Below are 24,081 nucleotides of genomic sequence, written 5' to 3'. Positions count from 1 at the left end.
TTATTGTCTCACTAAGCATACTTAGCCTGAACTGAATTTCAGACTTCATTCGCTCCCTAAATAAATATGTATCGATCACTTATCATGTGCCCAGGCCCTGTCTCTGCCTGTTATTCTGAGGGCTTGTTGAGGAGGCGGGAGTGGGAAGGGGGAAAGTGACAAGGATTGGTGGGGAAATTTTAGCTTTAGAGACAAAGAGAACACACTGGCTTCATTTTATAACAACACAGTTGTTAAATAGCAAGGATACTCTTTTTTAGTTAAGTGTTTGCCCTTAAGATGATGAAGTCTGTCAAGGAGAAAATTCCACATATACAGTCAACTGCATGCTCTGTCTCATTGCTCATTTAAAGAATAAAGTTTCACATGGTACTGAAGTCAAAATATGGGATCCGTCCTGCTTTCAGTGCATGAAACAGGTCAGGCAGATTTGACAAATGTGCACAATGTCCTCACTGAATCTGTGAAGTAAAAGCAGCAGGCATGCAAACAAAAGTAATACGAAATGTGGTGGTGTTTTGTTGTTTACAAGTTGCCATCTTATGCTCAAGCACCAAGAACAAAGCAAAAAAGGTTAGAACAAACGGTTCGTTTCCTTGTCTGCTTATTCTGACTCCACTCAGATGTCACCAAAGTCTTAATGTCAGCTGTCCCTGCGTTTTAGCCTAACGAAAACTTCAAAAATTCTGAAATTTGAGAGCTAAAGAGTAGCACTCTTCCAGAGATTATGATTTTTTTAATTTTAGAAACAAAAATCTGTCATAATTGCCACTAAGTCCATATGACTTATAACAAGCATTGCATAGTTTGCAGTAGAATTCAAGTTCACAGAATACCCAAACTAAGGTGAGTAATCAGACAGCAAATGAAGCCACGATAGTTTGTTGGTGCTTAGTTGGTGCTTAGGGATTTTATACCAGTAAATAACATGACTGATGTGACTATGATTGGAAGTCTACAGCCAATAATAAAATTTGAAAGACAATTAGAAATTTGACTCAAATGGTCTCATTTTGGGCCCTAATCGTGGGCTCCTCCCTACAAGCGCCATAGTGCAATGGAAAGAGATGGCTTTATGTGTGGAGGTCCCAGAGACACGAGGGCAGTGAGCAGTGCAGCACCTAGTGCCTCTGAGCAGCAGCCATGAAGTTGATTGCTGGTGGATGATAAGCTCGAGTGGAGCTGAAACTTATCACAGAGCATTGTGCCCAGCAGGCTTCAGAGGCCTCTCAACCTGCTCATCTCGCCCTTAGTAGCTCCACTGCTGCAAAGCAGAGAGAAATGACTTAGAGGAGACTCGCTGTCTCCTCAGAAGGCCTTGGGCTACCCTGTGAATGAGAGACGGTCTCTTTCTCTGTTGTTTCAGAGGCAAATGAGTGGACGCCCTCAGCAGCTAATGCCTGTGACGATAGCCTCTCTAGCTTGGGCCCTTTTATTCTTGAGTTTTGGCCAGGAGCAACTGGAAAGTTTGCCACGACTAAGATGGACAATGGGGTGAGAATCATTTATGGTAGGAATTGAAAAGGATTTTTACGAAGTAAAAAATAACTGGGGACATAATGGTTAAGGGGGATATTAAAAGCATTCCCATTAAGTCAGAGAGAAACATGAGGTTAAACACATTGGGAGGTAGGAGGTAAAATTACTACAATTTGCAGATGATGGGACTGCTTATCTAGAGAACCCAAGAAAATCAGCTGAAAAACTCACATAATAAGAGAATTCAGTAGGATGGCTAGATATAAAACTGATACAAGAAATCAAAAGCCTTTATATACAAATAACAACTAGATAGGAGATAAAATGAAAAATCTTATTTAGAATAGTGACAGACATAAAAATATATAAAGATATAAGATCCATATAAAGAACATGTTTTAAGATGCTACCGAGGGAAACACAAAAAAAGACTTGAGTGAAGGGAAAGGCACATCAGTTCTTGGATAGGAAAATGCAACATCATAAAAATTTCAATTCTCCCTAAGTTAATCTATAAATTTAACATGATCTCTAAAAATAACACATCATCAGGAGCAGGCTGATGGAGGAGGCTACGCATCCTGATTCTAAAGATCATATAAAATATAAACTAGCAAGTAGAAAAAAAAGTCAGGAAGGGACAACCTAATCTACCAGGAATTCTAAATTATAAAGCTATAATAATAAAACCAGTATGGTCCTGGGGCATAAATAGATGGATCAATAGACAGATTATAAAGGTCAGGAATAGACTCAAACATATAGTCTCTTGAGTGTGTAATAATGGAAGTATTTCAGATCAGAAGGGAAAATGATGGGTTTTCTTGTTGGGACAGCTAGATAGCCATACTAAAAAAAAAAAAAAAAAAAAAAAAAAGTACAATTTCCTACTTTATACAATCAATTCCAGATGATAAAACACCTAGTTTTAAAAATGAAATTGCTGTATTGGCTATTACAAAAAACATGAGTGAATAGACATATACTCACACACACACACAGAAAGAGAGAGACAGAGAGAGAGAGAGGGGGGCAGGGGGGCATTTTAAAATATGCTACCCAAGTTAAAAGCTATTTTCAAAAGACATTGATAAATTCAACTCAATTATTATAAAAAAATATGCACAGCAAAAATTTTTTAAAGATTAGAAACTTATATCTTAATAGGAAAGCTAACTTCCTTAAAAAAAAAAAAAAAAACCAAAAAAACAGAGCTTCTACAAATCAAAAAGAAAAAATACCACAATCCAAGAGAAAAAAAATTGCTAGGAAATGAACAGTTTATAGAAAAGGAAGTACTGTACATGGCTCTGAACCATACGAAAAGATGTTCAACCTAATAAAAGAAATGCAGTTAAACTAAAATAAGATTTCATTTTCTACAAATTGTCAGAAGATCAAAAGCTTTATCATCCCATGTTTAGGCAAGGGTAGGAAGAACTAAGCACTCTTATAAAACACTGCTAGTTGGAGTCAAATAAACAACTACAACCTCTGTAGAGACAGTTCAGTAATATCTATCAAAATTCACAATGTACACACTTTTTAACCAGTTATTCTACTTCTAAAAATTTAATTTACAAATATATTTGCACATATATGAAATGATATATGCACAGGGTTGTTTACTGCAGCATTGTTTGTGATCGCAAGAGAATAGAAATAACTTCAATGACTCTCAGTTGGTAAATAAGTTAAATTATATATTTTTTTCTTTTTTCTTTTTTTTCTTTTTTTTTTTTTTTTTTTTTGAGATGGAGTGTTACTCTGTCACCCAGGCTGGAGTCCAGTGGCATGATCTCGGCTCATTGCATTCCCCACCCGGGTTCAAGCGATTCTCCTGCCTCAGCCTCCTGAGTAGCTGGGATTACAGGGGCCTGCCACTGTGCCTGGCTAATTTTTGTATTTTTAATAGAGATGGGGTTTCACCATCTTGGCCAGGCTGGTCTTGAACTTCTGACCTCGTGATCCACCTGCCTTGGCCTCCCAAAGTGCTGGAATTACAGGCGTGAGCCACTGTGCCTGGCCTCAATTATATTCTTAATACAATAAAACTTTTTAAAATTTTTATTTTTATTTATTTATTTTTTAAGATGCAATGTCACTCTTGTTGCCCAGGCTGGAGTGCAATGGCATGAGCTTGGCTCACTGAAACCTCCGCCTCCTGAATTCAAGCAATTCTCCTGCCTCAGCCTCCCAAGTAGCTGGGATTACAGCTGCCCACCACCACACCCAGCTAATTTTTATATTTTTTTTAGTAGAGATGGGGTTTCACCACATTGGCCAGGCTGGTCTCAAACTCCTGACCTCAGGCGATCCACTCACCTCGGCCTCCCAAAGTGCTGGGATTACAGACATGAGCCATCACAGCTGGCCTAAAATTGTTTTTTCTAATTAAAGTAGTTTCATATGTATTGATACGGGATGCTCACCAAGGAATATTTTTAATCAAGAAAAGCAAAGTGGTGAAACATATATAGTATGCTACCATTTGTTGAAAAACTGTAGATGTTTGTATGTGCACAGACTATCTGGAAGGATCAATATGAATCAGGTAATAGTAATTGCTTCTGGGGAGGAGAATTGGGTAGGTAAAGGATAGGTAGAAAGGAGACTTAATTTCCACTGTATTCTCTTCTGTATCTTTTTAATTTGTACCATAAGCACATATTTTCTATCCAAATTTAATTAAATATTTTACTTTTAAGAGCTATATTACCCGTTCAGAAGTTCAGGAGTTGGTTGAATTTGTTTGCACAATCTCAAAGGGGACATTAGTTTGAACACTGTAAAGTAGCCTCTCCAGGAATTTGATAATTCAGCAATTTGTGTGGGATGGAAAAAAAAGGAAAGGCGTATGTATGTGCTTAAGATAACTTCAGGGGTTGGCAATTACAGGGTGTGGTTGTTCTCTGCACCACCATGTCCAACCCCTGGATCTAAGCATGCTTTCTCCTCGGGGGAGCGGGGCAGCCTGTGTACAAACAATATGGAGGAATCCAGTGCCATGATTCCTAGGAGCAGCCTACAGTTAGTGTCACTGCAGTGTACCACAGATGGCTAAGTAGGTATTGTTTTTTAAACACACAGTTGGCTCTTACTGACATTCACATTGGCAGCACCAACATTCAGGCAGTCAGTCAACACCACGTTGTATGAACTGTGGAGAGTACATGGCTGGGCCCTGAAGGACCAGCTAGTAAGGCAGTGTTCCCCAAGCCTGCCTGGGCATGTTAGACCTTCTGAATCGGAATCTTAAGAGGGGCCTTCGAATCTAAGTGTTTAGTAAGCATCCCAGTTGATTTTTATGACCATTAAGGTTGGGAAAGATAATCATAAGATAATGTGGGGTAAGAAGGGGTGAGAAGGAAAAAAAAAAAACTACTTGAGAACATGAGCAACATTAAATATAAAAAACTAACTGAATAGCCATGGCTGTTTGAAGTTACTTATAAAATCTTAACTAACTGTAAATATGGAACTTTTTGTTTAAGGTGAAACACTTGGTTAAATCAGGATTGAGAAGATTTTCCTTTTTAAAAAAGTTGGGTAAATAATTTTTGAACAGAATGATTTTTCTTTTGATAAATGATGATATTATGAGACTCGATGGTAAGTGTCTTACTCTTAGTTCATAACAGTGCGGAAAATAACATGGGGGCTGAATGGTCAGGCTGGTCTTGAACTCCTTGGCCTCAAGCGATCCTCCCACCTCAGACTCTCCAAGTGCTGAGATTACAGATGTGAACTAACATCACTCTTAGTTCACAACGGTGTAGAAAAGTAACATGGGGGCTGAATGCTAACAACCATGGGGCTTAGGCTTTTCTATAATTAGACATTCTTGCAAAATCAGCATAAGCCAAAGGTCCCAACAGAAAGATGCTAGATTTTTGTTTTCTCTCTAGTGACTCTCCAAAGGCTGAATGGTATCATTTACATTCCAGGCAGCGAATCCCAGGAGCTTAGTAACATTCATTCCTCTGGATTCTCTAGGCCCTCCTTTACCCCTCCGCAGCCACACAGGCAAACAATTCCTTGAGATCCTCATAAAACTGCCTGCCTAGAATGGTGACTTCACATTATGCTTTCAGATCCTGTTTAAAATAATGGTTATATAGAGAATGTTTTTGTAGCTTTTGTAAAACTGCTCTTAAAGACAATCACTATTATCTTGTTCAATAGCCCTTATCTAAAGATCTACATGAAAAATTCATCTTAGAGCTGAATGTCAAGAAATATAATTGTCTCTCTTAGTGAAATGTGCTTCCTTTTAAAAAAAGAGTTGAGTTATGTAATCTCTTTTTTCCTCTTGCTGTCTCCCCCTCTCTCCTGTTTTCTCTTTAGCTGCCAGTAAGTTCAGATTTACATTTTGTGTTCTGTTGAGGTTTAGTTCTTCACTTTCATTCTCCTCAGTCCTGCATTATTTGGCTCTTGTTCTCACAGGATTGTTTTACCGGTTCTACTATGTCTGGGTCCTTCATTGTGGACAACCTGAATACTTTTGGAAATTGACAGGCCTAAGTTAGAAGTGAAGGAACTGACTGGGTTTCCATTGACTGAGGTTTTACTGTACAACTAGGAGGTGTATGATAATTTAAATGATCAAAGTCAAATAAGGGTCATTTGGGAAGAGAGATTTCATTTAGGAAAAGGCAAATGCCAAGATACTGGGTGCGATGGAGAATCATCTTCACAAAACTCCCTCTCCCAAAGGCTCCCTACAGAGGGATATGACAACTGGGTCGGGAAAACAATTTCACATACAGATTGGCGACTAGCTTTTAATTACTCAATGAGAATTTTGGCCCAATCATGTCAATCACCCTCCTATCAACCTGGGAAGAAGCAAGGAGCAGGAATGACTGCCTCCTTTAGCCACAGGGTGCAAGGAAGCTCCAATCTCTTGCTGTTGACCACTGGTCAGTCATCACCTATCCATCTGAAGGCTTAGGAAGAAAGATTGAAAGAAAAGAAAAATGTTGGGATTCCTCACTCTGCACTAAGTTCATTAGGAAACTTACCCTTATTTGTCCTTATTCTACAGACAGAGCAGTGGGTGTCCCCAGCTGAAGACACCCACATATGACAGGCAATTCCGTTCCTGCTCCACCAGGTGGGGCCCCAAAACCTGGAAGAAGGAGGAATATGAGCTCACAGGCTCAGCACCCTGAGCCCAGCTCCCTGGAAATGCTTGCCCTGGAGGATGGCCCCCGGAGGGTCTCCCCAGCCCATAGCCTCAGCCAGGGCCAGGGAGCAGGAGACTCACTCCCAGCTACTTTCTGGCGTATTGACTCTCACAGATTTGTCATTCAATACACGGCTTCTCTCGCTGCAGCCCACACAGCTAATCCCTGTACTATATTTCTCTCAGTTTTCCCTCCTCCACCCACACTTCTTCTGACTTCTCTCCACACAGGAGAGACAGAACAGCTGAGGAAACAGCAGAACGGTGGAAAATTTTTGAAAGTGTTTCGAGCCCACCCAACCTGAGGAGAGCATTCAAAGAAAAACAGGAAGAGGGTGAGTAGGAGCTCCCTCAGCCCCCGCGCACAAGCCGGGGATTGTCACTCCCGCCTACCCCAAACCCAACAGGGGCCGACTGCTGGGACCGAGCCTCGGTGCCCACACACAAAAATATGCAAATGTTTTCTGTGAGGATTATGGAATGGAGGCAATTGCTCAGCTATTTCAGACACTGCGTCATGGAACTTGGGGGCACAGTAGGCTCATTCCATTCAAACACCCACCATAAAAGTTCAACTAGCACCTTTGGTCTTAAATTGGAATCGCCAGAGGCCATCATACCTGGGGAAGGACTGCAGGTCTGAAGATGGACGTGTTTCTGTTCTGGCAACCAAAATTAGATTCGCCAATCTAGAGGACAACCAATGCCCTCTCTCCATGTGTGCGTGTGATTTAATATTACTCATCATTTTTTGCCTTTTTGTTTTTCATTTCCTTTCAACTTGTCTTCCTACACCATACCAGAGCTTTGAAGCCTGCTTGCTTTATCACGGCTTGGGGGTGGGAAAGACATGTGAACTCATTTAGCTCTTGTTCCCTGTCTTGTTTGCTGGTGATCCAGCCAGTTAGATGACTTGAAGTGGGCAAGGACAGAAAGAGATTGGCTAATCCCATTCATTCATTCATTCATTCACTCATTCGTGAAACAGACCCTTATTGAGTATCTACACAGGTAAGTCCCCCATTCGTACCCCGTTTATGGTCCAGCCTCAGTTAAACTAAGCCACAACAAATGGAAGTAATCTTTGATCCCCCTAATTTCCCTCAGGGACCTCTGGATCAATTTTTGGATCTAGTTTAGTACTACAGAGTTTTTGCATGAAATCCAGAACCTATGTAAGGGTTATATAATCAATGGATAAATAAGCTTGTAAAGTCCTTCCCTATGAGTGACCCATGGGAAGGTTTCCAGTCCACAGATTAGACTAGTCCTATCTCCTGGTTAAGTATTCAAGCACTAAAAATCATTCATTCATCCATATCCATTCTTCTTTACTTTGCTGGCACAATTTATTTTTTTCCCTGTTTTAAATAAGAGATTATCCTCAAAGCTAGACAAACTTTTTTTACTAATCAGTGTTATGTGTTTGATGCTAATTGATATTTACTCATTCCAGTAACACATATTTATTGAGTAGCTACAATATACCAGGCACTGTCATAGGCACTGAGATGACAACTTCACACAATGATCCCTTCATGGAATCAACAAAGGAGTGAGATCAAACGAATCTTGGCTTGCTGTTCTTTCTCAGAGACAAAGTAACTTTATCCATTGCTGTGCAGAGAATCAGAGTGAAAAACGGGGTTCTAATACAATGGACAAAAAGGAGGAATTGTTTGCATTTTTTGACTAGAGATGATCAAGTTTTGAGCTTCTTTATATATCAGTTCCACTGTAAGACTTGTTCTCCACAGCTGACATCTTAGAGATTGAACTACATAGATCGTAGTTAAATAGTTAATGTTTTACAGAATTTTGAAGCATCGGACTGTGTAAAGAATGTTTTAAAGTTGGTTGTGAAAACCAGATGGTCAAAAGAACCACAACACATGGCCACTCCCAAAGAGCAGAACTTTCCTTCCGTCTTGAACTTTTACATTAAAGAACCAAAGAGATAAAAATTAGTTTTGCAGTCCTGGGACTCTGAGATTAAAGATTAATTATTTCAGTCTGTTGATGCCAACCTAGGGAATAAGACATTGAGGCCTGTATTGATGGGGGATGGCTCTGATGTGGTGTGTCAGCAGTAGACTTAGCAAATGAACAGGGTAGTAATTTGTGGCCAATAAATTTTTTCCTGCTTCAAAAAATTATCTATTGCCAGACTCAGCAGGGATCCAGAGGTTGGAGAGTCAAACCTGCGCTGTGGACTGAACATACCATTGCACTTCCTGGCACTGAGGGGCCTCTTAGTACCTAAATGGAAAACAATTCCATCTCCAACACAGCATTAAACTATCAGCAGGGTTTCCCATGTGGAATTTCCCTTTATTTCTAAATTTACTGGACTATAACCACTCAATAGCAAAGAACCCCTTGTATTGTTCTATAACTACTATAAATTTTTGCTTAGACGGCCCCTAATATGTTCGCCTGCAACAAGAAAAATAAAAATGAATCGATTGGCAAGATCTCAAACAGAATAAGCTAATGACAAGCCTTATGTTTTAATAAGCTCGATGTTGGTCTTAATGAAATTGGTGGATGGTCTTTTTTTTCCTACATATGGAACTGTCATTGGTTTCTTTGGCTTTTGCAAGGGATTTTTTGAAATGCATTGTTGTTATCAGAAGGAGTCTTTTCTTTTTTCTTTTTTTTTTTTTTCATTGCAAGGGCCCTAGGATAATCAGGGAAGGGAAAAACATTAATGAGAGGGGATTTGAATGGTAGTGCCTTCTCTCTTCATATCTATGTTTTTCATGGGACAGAGACAACTAAGGATGCACAGTACCACCCAGTTGTCAGGCCATTGAGGGATGCCTCAGTCTATTCAGGACAGCAGTTTTAAAACTAGTGGAAAGAAGAAGACAGGCCTGGGTTTGAATCCTGACTCCATACCCTCACTCCATCATTTCATACTTTGGCCAGATTATTTAACCTTTCTGAGTCTGATTTAGTGGAGATCACTACCTGCCTCATAGGATTGCTGAGAAGGTTCACTGAGAGTAGGCAAGTTCCTAGCCAGCTGAAGGCCCTCAGGGGAACGCCATCCCCCCATCCCTTCTCCCTGTAGCCATATTTATGAGATGACATCACTGTTCCTTAGTGAGACGGCTACTAGGTCTCAGGGTTTCCAGATTTCTGCTGATTTAAGTATTCAACTGTGCTGATGTGATTTATGCAAATGCCAGCTGGGGACGGATGCCATAAAGGGAATGAGTCATTTCAGAGCCTTCATTAGCAGGCTCATCTTGCCTCTGAAAGAGCTGGGTTTTCCTTACTGATGGTAGAAAATGGTGGGAGAGATTACTCTGGGACTCCGGCACTCCTGATACAGGGTTGTTCTCATATAGCATCAATGAATTTTCACAGTTAAGGTCCAGGTCTCCCCTAAGTGACGTAAAGCAAGGGTTAACAGCTTAGACTTCGAAATCTGACAAAATGAGGTTTAAATCCTGACTGCTAATATAAGCTGAGTAGCCTCTAAAGTGTCTGTTTTATCTTAGAGTTTTTGTGAGGATTAAATGAGGCAACATACCTAAAGTACTTGGGATAGTGATTGGCACATAGTAAATGCTGAATAAAAGTCTGTGTTTTTGTTTTTGTTTTTTTCTCTCTCCCTCTGTTTTGGCCAGACTTCACCTCTCAGCTATTTTCTAATACCGAAGCCCGCCTTCTAGCAGTTGGCACATTAAAAGAGATGTTGTTTCTTGAACATTTATTATGTTTACACTTCTGTTTAAATGCCTACATCCCACCAAAACCTCCCCACCCGATATTAATTCATTCTTTGATCATTATTTTGTGAAGCCTGTCTTCCACTTGAAAGAAACTATCATCATTGCTCAATCATATAAAATTTCACATCATAACTAAATAAATAGTTGTTGATCATGAAGATAAACAAGAGCTTAAATAATACACTTTATTTAAAGCTGTCCAGAGGTGGCTGGCAAGATGGCTGAATAGGAACAGCTCCAGTCTGCGGCTCCCAGCGAGATCAATGTAGAAGGCAGGTGATTTCTGCATTTCCAACTGAGGTACCCAGTTCATCTCACTGGGACTGGTTAGAGAGTGGGTGCAGCCCATGGAGAGCAAGCAGAAGTAGGATCACCTGGGAAGTGCAAGGAGTTGAGGAACTCCCTCCCTTAGCCAAGGGAAGCCATAAGGAATAGTGCATTCCAGCCCAGATACTATGCTTTTCCCATGGTCTTCACAACCCACAGACCAGGAGATTCTCTTGGGTGCCTACACCACCAGAGCCCTGGGTTTCAAGCACAAAACTGGGTGGCCATTTGGGCAGGCACTGAGCTAGCTGCAGGAGTTTTTTTCATACTCCAGTGGCTCCTGGAACACCAGCGAGACAGAACCATTCACTCCCCTGGAAAGGGGGCTAAAGCCAGGGAGCCAAGTGGTCTAGCTCAGTGGATCCCACCCCAAAGGAGCCCAGCAAGCTAAGATCCACTGGCTTGAAATTCTTGCTGGCAGAACAGCAGTCTGAAGTCGATCTGGAATGCTTGAGCTTGATGTGGGGAGGGGCGTCCACCATTACTGAGGCTTGGGTAGGTGGTTTTCCCCTCACAGTGTAAACAAAGCTGCCAGGAAGTTCAAACTGGGTGGAGCCCACTGCAGCTCAGCAAAGCCACTCTAGCCAGACTCCCTCTCTAGATTCCTCCTCTCTTGGTAGGGCATCTCTGAAAGAAAGGCAGCAGCCCCAGTCAGGGGCTTATAGATAAAACTCTCATTTCCCTGGAATAGAGCACTTGGGGGAAGGGGCGGTTGTGGGCACAGCTTCAGCAGACTTAAACATTCCTGCCTGCCGGCTCTGAAGAGAGCAACAGATCTCCCAGCACAGCACTCGAGCTCTGCTAAGGGACAGACTGCCTTCTCAAGTGGGTCCCTGACCCCCATGCTTCCTGACTTGGGATACACTTCCCAGCAGGGGTCTATAGACACCTCATGCAGGAGAGCTCCAGCTGGCATCTGGTGGGTGTCCCTATGGGATGAAGCTTCCAGAGGAAGGAACAGGCAGCAATCTTTGCTGTTCTGTAGCCTCTGCTGGTGATACCCAGGCAAACAGGGTCTGGAGTGGACCTCCAGCAAATTCCAGTAGACCTGCATCAGAGAGGCCTGACTGTTAGAAGGAAAACTAACAAATAGAAAAGAATAGCATCAACATCAACAAAAAGGACGTCCACACAGAAACCCCATCTGAAGGTCACCAACATCAAAAACCAAAGGTAGATAAATTCATGAAGATGAGGGAAAAACCAGTGCAAAGCAAAGAGGCTGAAAATTCCAAAACCCAGAACAGCTCTTCTCCTTTAAAGGATCATAAGTCCTCACCAGCAAGGGAACAAAACTGGATAGAAAATGAGTTTGACTAATTGACAGATGTCGGCTTCAGAAAGTGTGTTATAACAAACTCCTCTGAGCTCAAAGAGCATGTTCTAACCCAATGCAAGGAAGCTAAGAACCTTGAAAAAAGGTTAGAGGAATTGCTAACTAGAATTACCAGTTTTGAGAAGAACATAAATGACCTGATGGACCTGAAAAACACAGCACAAGAACTTCATGAAGCATACACAAGTATCAATAGCCAAATTAATCAAGCGGAAGAAAGGATATCAGAGATTGAAGATCAACTTAATGAAATAAAGCACGAGGACAAGATTAGAGGGAAAAAAAATGAAAAGGAACAAACAAAGCCTCCAAGAAATATGGGACTATGTGAAAAGACCAAACCTATGTTTGATTGGTGAACCTGAAAGTGATGGAAAGAATGGAACCAAGTTGGAAAACACTCTTCAGGATATTATCCAGGAGAACTTCTGCAACCTAGCAAGACAGGAAAACACTCAAATTCAGGAAATACAGAGAATACCACAAAGATACTCCTTGAGAAGAGCAACCCCAAGACACATAACTGTCAGATTCACCAAGGCTGAAATGAAGGAAACAATGTTAAGGACAGCCAGAGAGAAAGGTCGGGTTGCCCACAGAGGGAAGCCCATCAGACTAACAGCAGATCTCTTAGCAGAAACCCTACAAGCCAGGAGAGAGTGGGGGCCAATATTCAACATTCTTAAAGAAAAGAATTTTCAACCCAGAATTTCATATCCAACCAAACTAAGCTTCATAAGTGAAGGAGAAATAAAATCCTTTCCAGACAAGCAAATGCTGTTTGTCACCACCAGGCCTGCCTTACAAGAGCTCCTGAAGGAAGCACTAAATATGGAAAGGAAAAACCGGTACCAGCCACTGCAAAGACATACCAAACTGTAAAGACCATCAACACTATAAAGAAACTACCTCAACCAACGGGCAAAAGAACCAGCTGGCATCATAATGACAGGATCAAATTCACACATAACAATATTAACCTTAAATGTAAACAGGCTAAATGCCCCAGTTAAAAGACACAGACTGGCACATTGGATAAAGAGTCAAGACCCATTGATGTGCTGTATTCAGGAAACCATCTCACACACAAAGACACACATAGGCTCAAAATAAAGGGATGGAGGAATATTTACCAAGCAAATGGAAAGCAAAAACAAAACAAAACAAAAAAACAAAAAGCAGGGATTGCCATCCTAGTCTCTGATAACACAGACTTGAAACCAACAAAGATCAAAAAAGACAAAGAAGGGCATTACATAATGGCAAAGGGATCAATGCAACAAGAAGAGCTAACTACCCTAAGTATATACGCACCCAGTATATGAGCACCCAGATTCATAAAGCAAGTTCTTAGAGACCTACAAAGAGACTTAGACTCTCACACAATAATAGTGGGAGACTTTAATACCCCACTGTCAATATTAAACAGATCAATGAAACAGAAAATTAACAAGGATATTCAGGACTTAAACTCAGTTCTGGACCAAGTGGACCTAATAGACATCTACAGAACTCTCTACCCCAAATCAACAGAACATACATTCTTCTTAGCACTACACTGCACTTATGCTAAAATTGACCACATAATTGGAAGTAAAACACTCCTCAGCAAATGTAAAAGAATGGAAATCATAACAAACAGTCTCTCAGACCACAGTGCAATCAAATTAGAATTCAGGATTAAGAAACTCACTCAAAACCACACAACTGCATGGAAACTAAACAACCTGCTCCTGAATAGCTACTGGGTAAATAATGAAATTAAGTTAGAAATAAATAACTTCTTCGAAACCAATGAGAACAAAGACACAATGTACCAGAATCTCTGGGACACAGCTAAAGCAGTGTTTAGAGGGAAATTTACAGCACTAAATGCCCACAAGAGAAAGTGGGAAAGATCTAAAACTGACACCCTAACATCACAATTAAAAGAACAAGAGAAGCAAGAGCAAACAAATTCAAAAGCTAGCAGAAGGCAAGAAATAACTAAGATCAGAGCAGAACTGAATGAGATAGAGACATTAAAAAAACCCTTCAAAAAAATCAATGAATCCAGGATCTGGTCTTTTTCGAAAGGTTAACAAAATAGACCACTAGCCAGACTAATAAAGAAGTAAAGAGACAAGAATCAAATAGACACAATAAAAAATGATAAAGGGGATATCACCACTTATCCCACAGAAATACAAATTACCATCAGAGAATACTATACACACCTCTACGCAAATAAACTAGAAAATCTAGAAGAAATGGATAAATTCCTGGACACATACACCCTCCCATGACTAAACCAGGAAGAAGTCAAATCCCTGAATAGACCAATAACAAGTTCTGAAATTGAGACAGCAATGAATATACTACCAACCAAAAAAAGCCCAGGACCAGACAGATTCACAGCAGAATTCTACCAGAGGTAGAAAGAGGAGATGGTACCATTCCTTCTGAAACTATTCCAAACAACAGAAAAAGAGGGACTCCTCCCTAACTCATTTTATGAGGCCAGCATCATCCTGATACCAAAACCTGGCAGAGATACATCAAAAAAAGAAAATTTCAGGTCAATATCCCTGATGAACATCTATGCGAAAATCCTCAATAAAATACTGGCAAACCGAATCTGGCAGCACATCAAAAAGCTTATCCACTATGATCAAGTCAGCTTCATTCCTGGGATGCAGGGCTGATTCAAAATATGCAAATCAATAAACATAATCCATCACATAAACAGAACCAATGACATTAACCACATGATTATCTCAATAGATGCAGAAAAGGCCTTCAATAAAATTCAACACCCCTTCATGCTAAAAACTCTCAATAAACTAGGCATTCATGGAATGTATCTCAAAATAATAAGAGCTATTTACGACAAACCCACAGCCAATATCATACTGAATGAGCAAAAGCTAGAAGCACCAGGCACAGTGGCTCATGCCTGTAATCCCAGCATTTTGGGAGGCCAAGGAGGTCGGATCACAAGGTTAGGAGATTGAGACCATCCTGGCTAACATGGTGAAACCCCGTCTCTACTAAAAATACACAAAAAAATTAGCCGGGCTTGGTGGCATGCACCTGTAATCCCAGCTACTCAAGAGGCTGAGGCAGAAGAATCGCTTGAACCTGGGAGGCAGAGGTTGCAATGAGCCGAGATTGCACCACTGCACTCCAGCTTGGGTGACAGAGCGAGACTCCGTCTCAAAAATAAAAAAAATAAACTGGAAACATTCCCTTTGAAAACCCACACAAGACAAGGATGCCCTCTCTCACCACTCCTATTCAACATAGTATTGGAAGTTCTGGCCAGGGCAATCAGGCAAGAGAAAGAAAAAAAGGTACTCAAATAGGAAGAGAGGAAGTTAAATTGTCTGTGTTTGCAGATGACACGATTGTATATTTAGAAAACCCCATCATCTCAGCCTAAAATCTCCTTAAGCTGATAAGCAACTTCAGCAAAGTCTCAGGATACAAAATCACTGTGCAAAAATCACAAGCATTCCTATACAACAATAATAGACCAACAGAGAGCCAAATAATGAGTGAATGCCCATTCACAATTGCTACAAAGAGAATTAAATACCTAGGAATACAACTTACAAGGGATATGAGGGACCTCTTCAAGGAGAACTACAAACCACTGCTCAAGGAAATAAGAAAGAACACAAACAAATGGAAAAACATTCCATGCTCATGGATAGGTAGAATCAATATCATGAAAATGGCTATACTGCCCAAAGTAATTTATAGATTCAATGCTATCCCCACCAAGCTACCATTGACTTTCTTCACAAAATTAGGAAAAACTACTTCAAATTTCATATGGAACCAAAAAAGAGCCTGCATAGCCAAGACAATCCTAAGTATAAAGAACAAAGCTGGAGGCATCACGGTACCTGACTGCAAACTATACTACAAGGCTACAGTAACCAAAACAGCATGCTACTGGTACCTAAACAGATATGTAGACCAATGGAACAAAACAGAGGCCTCAGAAATAACACCACACATCTACAACCATCTGATCTTTAACAAACCTGACAAGAACAAGCAATGGGGAAAGGATTCCCTATTGAATAAATGGTGTTGGAAAAACTGGCTAGCCATATGCAGAAAACTGAAACTGGACCCCTTCCTTACAGCTTATACGAAAATTAACTCAAGATGGATTAAAGACTTAAACATAAGAACTAAAACCATAAAAACCCTAGAAGAAAACCTAGGCAATACCATTCAGGACATAGGCATGGGCAAAGACTTCATGACTAAAACACTAAAAGCAATGGCAACAAAAGCCAAAATCCACAAATGGAATCTAATTAAACTAAAGAGCTTCTGCACAGCAAAAGAAACTATCATTAAAGTGAACAGGCAGCCTACAGAATGGGAGAAAATTTTTGCAATTTATCCATCTGACAAAGGGCTAATATCCAGAATCTACAAGGAACTTCAACAAATTTACAAGAAAAAAACAACCCCATCAAAAAGTGGGCAAAGGATATGAACAGACACTTCTCAAAAGAAGACATTTATGTGACCAAGAAACATATGAAAGAAAGCTCATCATCACTGGTCATTAGAGAAATGCAAATCAAAATCACGATGAGATACCATCTCACACCAGTTAGAATGGCAGTCATTAAAAAGTCAGGAAACAACAGATGCTGGAGAGGATGTGGAGAAACAGGAACACTTTTACACTGTCAGTGAGAGTGCAAATTAGTTCAACCATTGTGGAAGACAGTGTGGCGATTCCTCAAGGATCTAGAACCAGAAATACCATTTGACTCAGCAATCCCATTACTGGGTATATACCCAAAGGATTATAAATCATTCTACTATAAAGACACATGCACACGTATGTTTATTGCAGCACTCTTCACAATAGCAAAGACTTGGAACCAACCCAAATGATAGGCTGGATAAAGAAAATGTGGCACTTATACACCATGGAATACAATGCAGCCATAAAAAAGGATTGATTTCATGTCATTTGCAGGGACACAGATGAAGCTGGAAGCCATCATTCTCAGCAAACTAACACAGGAAGAGAAAACCAAACACCTCATGTTCTCACGCATAAGTGGGAGTTGAACAATGAGAACACATGCACACAGGAAGGGGAACATCACACACCGGGGCCTTTTGGGGGGGGTGGAGGGGTAGGGGAGGGATAGAATGAGGAGAAATACCTAATATAGATGATGAGTTAGTGGGTGCAGCAAACCACCATGGCACGTGTATACCTATGTAACAAACCTGCATGTTCTGCACATGTATCCCAGAACTTAAAGTATAATAAAAAAAAAAGCTCTCTAGTTTCATACCATTATTCCTAAGTTCCATATCCTACCAAAGTAGTTTATCTCAATAAGCTTGGTTTCAAAGAAAAACTAAAACCTCTCCATCAAAATATGAATATTAAGAATGATCTGAATATTCATCATGATACCTGAAGCTGCTCCACAGCAAGGAGGTGGGAGGCTAAGAAAACACCACCTCGGCAGATAAGTTAACATTTACCAAATGCCTAATGGATGCACAGCCGCTTATTGATGAATGTCAGCTTCAGCATCTTAGTGAGAGAGCGTCACATTTCTTTTTTCCTAGAAGAATCTCTTTACATATTTCATGCTTTTGGAGAGGCAGGTATGTCTCCATGATAATATATATGTAATTGGCTACTTTATGTTACCAATATATCATGGAGACATTCGGATTTACATTATACACAGGCTCACTATTAGTTTCCTGAGTTAGATGGTACGGATTCTGATATAGCTAGTAAAAAACCCATAAAATATGCATAAATCCTGCCTGATGACTGAAGTTAAATACACCTCAAAGAATGTTCTATCATTAAAATTCACATACATTTTTCTTACAAGGGAGTTATTCTGCATTGTAGCATGTGTTTTATTACAAACTTGGAGTTCATTGATGAACCATGATAGAGCTGCAAATCAAGTCAGCGGCTTCATTAGCTCAGCAGGATTTTAGGCTACATTTCTCCCTTGGTGAGCAGAAGCCAGAGGGTAGTTTAGGGCCAGGAGCTTGGTTCCTGGGCTCTGGGCAGTCTCTCCCATGGAGAGGGCCCCTTACCTGAGGCCCTCGCCCTCAGAAGAGTGCTGTCTGCAGTACTCCAGAGTGTAGGTCTCCGTGGCCTCTGGGGTGGTGGGCCGCCATCGGATAGTCGCTGTGTTCCAACACACGGTACAGTCCTCAGCGCGGATCACAGGGGTGGAGGGTGCTGCAGAAAGAGAGTCAGGACAGTCGTGGAGCAATGCCAGCTTGCTTTCCTGGGATCTGAGAAGCACGTGGTCTTCCATGGCTTCAGCATGATTCTGTTTTTAATTTTTTTTTATCAGAAAATGAATTCTGTTTTAAAAACCCAAAAGGGATCAAATATAGATGGTGAAGTCTCTCTCCCTTCTCTGCCTTCCACATTGCCCAGTTCTCACCCATCCCCAAACAGCCCCTAATAGTAGCTTCCTATAAATCCCACCAGACTTTCTTTATACATATACAAGCAAATCAAAAGAAAGATTCTTTCCCCTGTCCCAGTACAAACAAGTTAGCGACGATCTTGTCCTCAGTGAGCGCTCAGTAGAGGCTTGTTTTAAAAGGCAAGAGGAAAGGATAAAGGGTAGGAGTAAACCATCTCTTCCCCTGAGGCAGGTTGCCATTATCTTAAAGGCAGTGCAGCCTTGGTTTAGGCTTCATACCCTGTGAAAAGATTTCATCCTGAGAATGCATTTACAGTTAAATACCACTGCTTAAAACCTTTTGGGGGTTCCCAGCACCCACACACAGCCCAAGCTTCTTACTTTGCAAACATGGCCTCTCTATGTTAGCCTTTCTCATCTTGTCTTTCCTTTGCTTAAGTCTAAGAAATAATCCTAAACTTCTTAGAGTGTCCTGCACACTCCATACTGTTTCTCGCCTTGATGCCTCTGCTCATGTCTTTTTCAAGTGGAATATCCTTCTTTAACGCATTACTTCCTATTGATCCTTTAAAGCACTTTCTGCAGGCATCAGTTCTAGGAAGCAGTTCTGATCCTGCCCCTGCCCCAGGCCAACTTGAGTGCCCCTCTGGAGTGCTCTCATAATAACCTGTGTATATCTGGATATGGCCCTTACCACACATTTTCTATGATCTTCTGTTTTTCCATCTCCCCCCCTGAGCATGAGCTTCTTGAGAACAGGACCCCAGTCTTATTCATCATTGTATAACCAGCACTTGGCACAACACTCAACACACAATAGGTGCTTAATAAACACTTACTGGCTGATCTCAAGAGTCCGTGAAGAATTGAGCTTTGTCTTCTGACACCCTTAGCATCCATAAGTGTTAACACTTACGCTAGCACCCTTAGCATCCATCTCCTTACCTGTCCTAAAGATTGCCCTTTCACTGGGCAGGCTACATCCAGTGAAGTTCACAGCCATCACCCACACTTGATAGCATCGGTCAGGTTCCAGATCTTCAAAAATGCAGTAGCTTTCTTTCACTGTCAGTCTGTATTCTTCTACCAACTCTAGCATAAGACACAATTAAAATCTAAGATGTCTTCCAAAGTTAATTAAAAGTTATAGTTATTGGAAAAAGTCATCTATGATTTTCTTTCAGTGGAAAACTCAAACTGATAACCTTACAGATACCATTATGTGAAAACCAGCTCCTTAGAATACATATGAAAACAACAGCATTCTGAAAAGAGATACTTAGGATGACATAGTACTACTTGTTAACACTTATCAGAAAATAAGAGCATATTAGTAAGATTCTGAGCTTCATATACCACAATTAAAGTAACTTATTTCAGTAGCGAATATTAAAATTACATAAAGTATATGTTAGCTTAAATCTCAGTAACACATTCTCAAGAAAAACTTAAGAATCACTGCCAATATTTCAGAAGAGTGTGTCCTAAAAAAAGGACAACTTCATGGTTTTTAAACATCTTTACAGATTAGTAAACTATTTTGGTATTCAGTATGACCTTCCAGGTTTCAAATCCTGGTTCCTTCTCATGAATTCCAGAATTCTTTCCACTAGAGATTTCCACAATTTATAGAAATACTTAAATAACTTTGGTAGGTCATAAGCTACTCTAAGAAGTAACTTTGTCCAATTAAGACATTTTTCTTCTAAAATTTTAAAAATTATTTTACTTTGAATATTTTAACAATAAACATTATTCAATATCATTCTGAACAAACCTACCAATTTGGGCCAATTTGATTATTCTTACTGAAATTTTATCTCCTTTAAAACATATGGTTTTCTGTGTAAATTTTGCCTATGGTAATTTCAGTTATCCCCCTCTTATTACTCTTGAATGTCACATCTTCAAAACTTTTCCACTTAAGAACCCAGACTGTTTCTTTAGAAGAAAATCGGGAGCTCTTCAACTTAGCAGGTCTCTCAACTGCCTCTCTCCTTTCCAATGAGCTGTACTTTCTGGACAGAAAGTTCAGTTTAAAGAACGTCATAAGGACTTGTACACTGAAGAATATTTCCCCCATAACCCAGAATCTGTGTCTGCGTTTTCACTGGAATCATTCTTTTAGGCAAGGTCCTATGATATGGTTTGGTTCTGTATCCCCACCCAGATCTCATGTTGAATTGTAATTCCCAGTATTGGAGGAAGAGCCTGGTGGGAGGTGATTGAATCATGGGGGTGGACTTCTCCCTTGCTCTTCTCATAAATGAGTTCTCAAGAGATCTGGTTGTCTGAAAGTGTGTAGCACCTCCTGCTTTATTCTCTCTCTCTTCCCTGCCAGCCATGGGAAGATGTGCTTGTTTCCCCTTCACCTTCTGCCATGATTCTAAGTTTCCTAAGGCCTCCCCTGCCATGCTTCCTGTACACCTTGTGGAACTGTGAGCCAATTAAACCTCTTCTTCATAAATTGCCCAGTCCTAGGTATGTCTTTATAGCAGTGTGAGCATGAACTAATACATCCTATTACCCTAGCACTCCCTTTAACAATGCACATAACATATGTGACTAGAGACGCTACTAAACATGGCACGGTATCACAGACTAGATTATCAGATTAGCTAACTGTTATTAACACAGTTCAGGGCACAGAAACAATGAGACACAGGATAGGGAAGTGTTTGGAGTAAAAAAAAAGTACTCCAAGCAATAGCTATTTGATAAGAAGGGTCTCGGAGAGCCATGGTGTTTCAGAAAGCAGCTAGAAATAGATGGAGATGAAGTATGGTGTAAGAAAACACACACAGAGACAAACAAACAAAAGAATAAACTTCAGAGCTTGAAAGATGTGTGTTTGACCCCTGCCCCTGTCATGTACAAGTTACAAGGCCTTGAGCAAACTACTTAACCTCACATCAGTTTTCTCACTTGCAAACAGGGATAGTAACATTTACTTGGTTGTGCTGTAACAGGCGTGTGGAAATAGGTCAATAAAACACGAGTCATTACATTACAGATTTAGATTTAGCCAACTAACTTTACAGCGTGCCTATAATTGCTTTTTTAAACTTTTTTCTAAATTAATTATCACATGACATTTCAAAAGACTTAAATATTAGTAATAGTATAATATATTACCATTCATTCCTGATTACAAATTGGGCACCTGAGTTAGGACGCCAAGCCTGCCACATGCTCATCTGGTTTCCATAGTATGTGGGTCTGTCTTCAACAAGCAACACAGAACGGCAGCACTCCCAGCTCTGATTCATCAGGAAGCACAACCTCAAACTGCCTGGCTTCCAGGGCTTATGAGAAGTCCTTCTGAGCCGAGAGATACTTACAGAGGCTCAGCTATAAGACATACCATCCATTCACCCTACTAAGCACTTTCATTTCTATCCACACATTAACTGGGGACACAGGAAGACTCCACCATACCTAGGCCCATGCCTTAGGAACTGTGAACACTGAATGAACCTTGTGGCTTGTTGGTGGCTTTTAGCAAAGACAGACCTGAGAAACTGCCACCCATGACATCTCATGCTTCATCTGCATTCAGACCATTGTGGATCACACTGTCCTCTCTATGGCTTCTTCCCTAAAAGTGGAACACGTGACACTTGTCTTTCAGGCTTTTGTACCGATTAAAACTTTATTTTCCTTGAAACTCTGGTATGTTACCTCCTTTCTGAAAATGAGAACCACTTCATTGCGCCTGTTATTCTGAGAGCTCAAAGCCAAATGTGAATCTCAATTACAATATTCGTGTTGGCTATAATAATATGTATGCCATTTTGTTTTCCTTGATCTCGATTCCCAAATTTTGCTTCTGTAGTTATTATTTCATTATACAGTTGTTGGGGTTTTGTTGTTGTTTTGTAAGCGGCTATAAATGCTTTGTGGGAAGAGTCACAATACAGGTATATGTTTAAATACTTCACATGAAGATGCCTGAATATGCGTATGCATTTGTATTTGTGTTAGCAATCCTACCATTTACTTCTTGGTCATCTTGTGGCTCCTCCATGCAGTAAACCTGAAATGAATCAATGACATCATCCTTGTTCATGCTCCAATAAACTGCAATCGTTGTGCTGGTGGCAGAATTTGGTTCCTGAGGTTCTAATCTAGGAGGCTGAGGAACTGGAATATAAACAAGATTTATTGTAACTAATGCTGTTTTTATTAATTTGTTGGGCAAACGTTACTTATGCTTGTTGAAAAAAATTCAAACAATATAGAAATATATGGTATAAAAGTAGAAGAGCTTCCTTGTTCCCCCGAACTCCCAACCCCAATTATATTTTTTCATTTTTTCATTTTTTTAATTTATTTATTTTTAAGACGGAGTCTCACTCTGTCATCCAGGCTGGAGTGCAGTGGCGCGATCTCAGCTCACCGCAACCTTTGCCTCCCAGCTTCAAGCGATTCTCCTGCCTCAGCCTCCCAAGTTGCTGGGATTACAGGTGCCCATCACCATGCCTGGCTAATTTTTGTATTTTTAGTAGAGACGGGGTTTTACCATCTTGGTTAGGATGGTCTTGAACTTTTGACCTCAGGTGAACTGCCCACCTCAGCCTCCCAAAGTGTTGGAATTACAGTCATGAGTCACTGCACCTGGCCAGTTTTCTTTTATTTTATTTTTTGAGATGGAGTCTTGCTCTATCACCCACGCCGGAGTGCGGTGGTGCAATCTCAGCTCACTGCGACCTCCGCCTCCCGGATTCAAGCAATTCTCCTGCCTCAGTCTCCTGAGTAGCTGGGATTACAGGCATGCACCATCATACCTGGCTAATTTTTGTATTTTTAGTAGAGGTGGGGTTTCACTATGTTGGTCAGGCTGTTCTTGAACTCCTGGCCTCAAGGATTCCACCCACCTCAGCCTCCCAAAGTGCTGGGATTACAGGCGTAAGCCACCGTGGCAGCCATATTCTTTAGATGTAATTACTGTTGCAGTTGAATGTGTGTCCCTCAGCAATGTTTCCTATGCTTTTGTACATGTGCATATATATGATACACACAGAAATAAACAAAAATGTATTACAAAATGGGATCACTTGAGAATACTCTTCTATAGTCCTATAGTTGGAGCAATAAACTCATGTAGGTTAGAGGAGGCAACAACTGACTTGCTTATCCTTCAAAACAAAACACATGCTTTGCTAGATGACCAAGGTTGTATCATTCTGTATCAATATAGATTCTATATTCACAACAGAGGCAAATGAAACCCTTTTAAGATATCGTTGGTATGTCTTCTAGCCTGAAAAATACTTGCAAAAATAAAATATCAAAATACACTTTCTGAAATGACCATCCCATTTTGTCTTTCCAATATGGCTACGCCTATCAATTTTTAAATTATTAACTTTTTAAAAATTAAACAAAATATAAAAACTATAGAAAAAGTAGCCTACTGATTCAGCGTACATTTTAGACATCTAGTATAACTCTGTTGTTCTGAATTTTACTGACAACAAAATCCTTGAATGTTTTCCTAGAAACTTGTAAAGTTCATGATTATGCATACAAACATTAATGGTATATGCAACGCCATAAATCAAGCTT

The 24,081-nt window shown here is 40.3% G+C and overlaps 1 protein-coding gene across 3 annotated transcripts in view; it reads right to left on the bottom strand.

The window, feature by feature from the left end:
* CMYA5 (cardiomyopathy associated 5) overlaps positions 1 to 24,081 on the bottom strand; it is a 104,341-nt gene that overhangs the window by 11,854 nt on the left and 68,406 nt on the right. For all 3 annotated transcript variants that reach the window (XR_012413761.1, XM_065546405.2, XM_015451634.4), the window contains 3 exons: positions 22,507 to 22,656; positions 19,459 to 19,605; positions 18,170 to 18,317 (listed from right to left, as the gene is read on the bottom strand). Coding sequence is in view for 2 of the 3 variants with exons in the window: in XM_065546405.2 (XP_065402477.1) it covers positions 18,170 to 18,317; positions 19,459 to 19,605; positions 22,507 to 22,656 (445 nt within the window). In the remaining variant the exon portion in view is untranslated. The remainder of the gene's footprint in view (positions 1 to 18,169; positions 18,318 to 19,458; positions 19,606 to 22,506; positions 22,657 to 24,081) is intronic.

This window comes from Macaca fascicularis, chromosome 6, assembly GCF_037993035.2.
Source record: "Macaca fascicularis isolate 582-1 chromosome 6, T2T-MFA8v1.1".
Taxonomy (NCBI): domain Eukaryota; kingdom Metazoa; phylum Chordata; class Mammalia; order Primates; family Cercopithecidae; genus Macaca; species Macaca fascicularis.
This window is presented reverse-complemented; position numbering and strand designations above follow the sequence as displayed.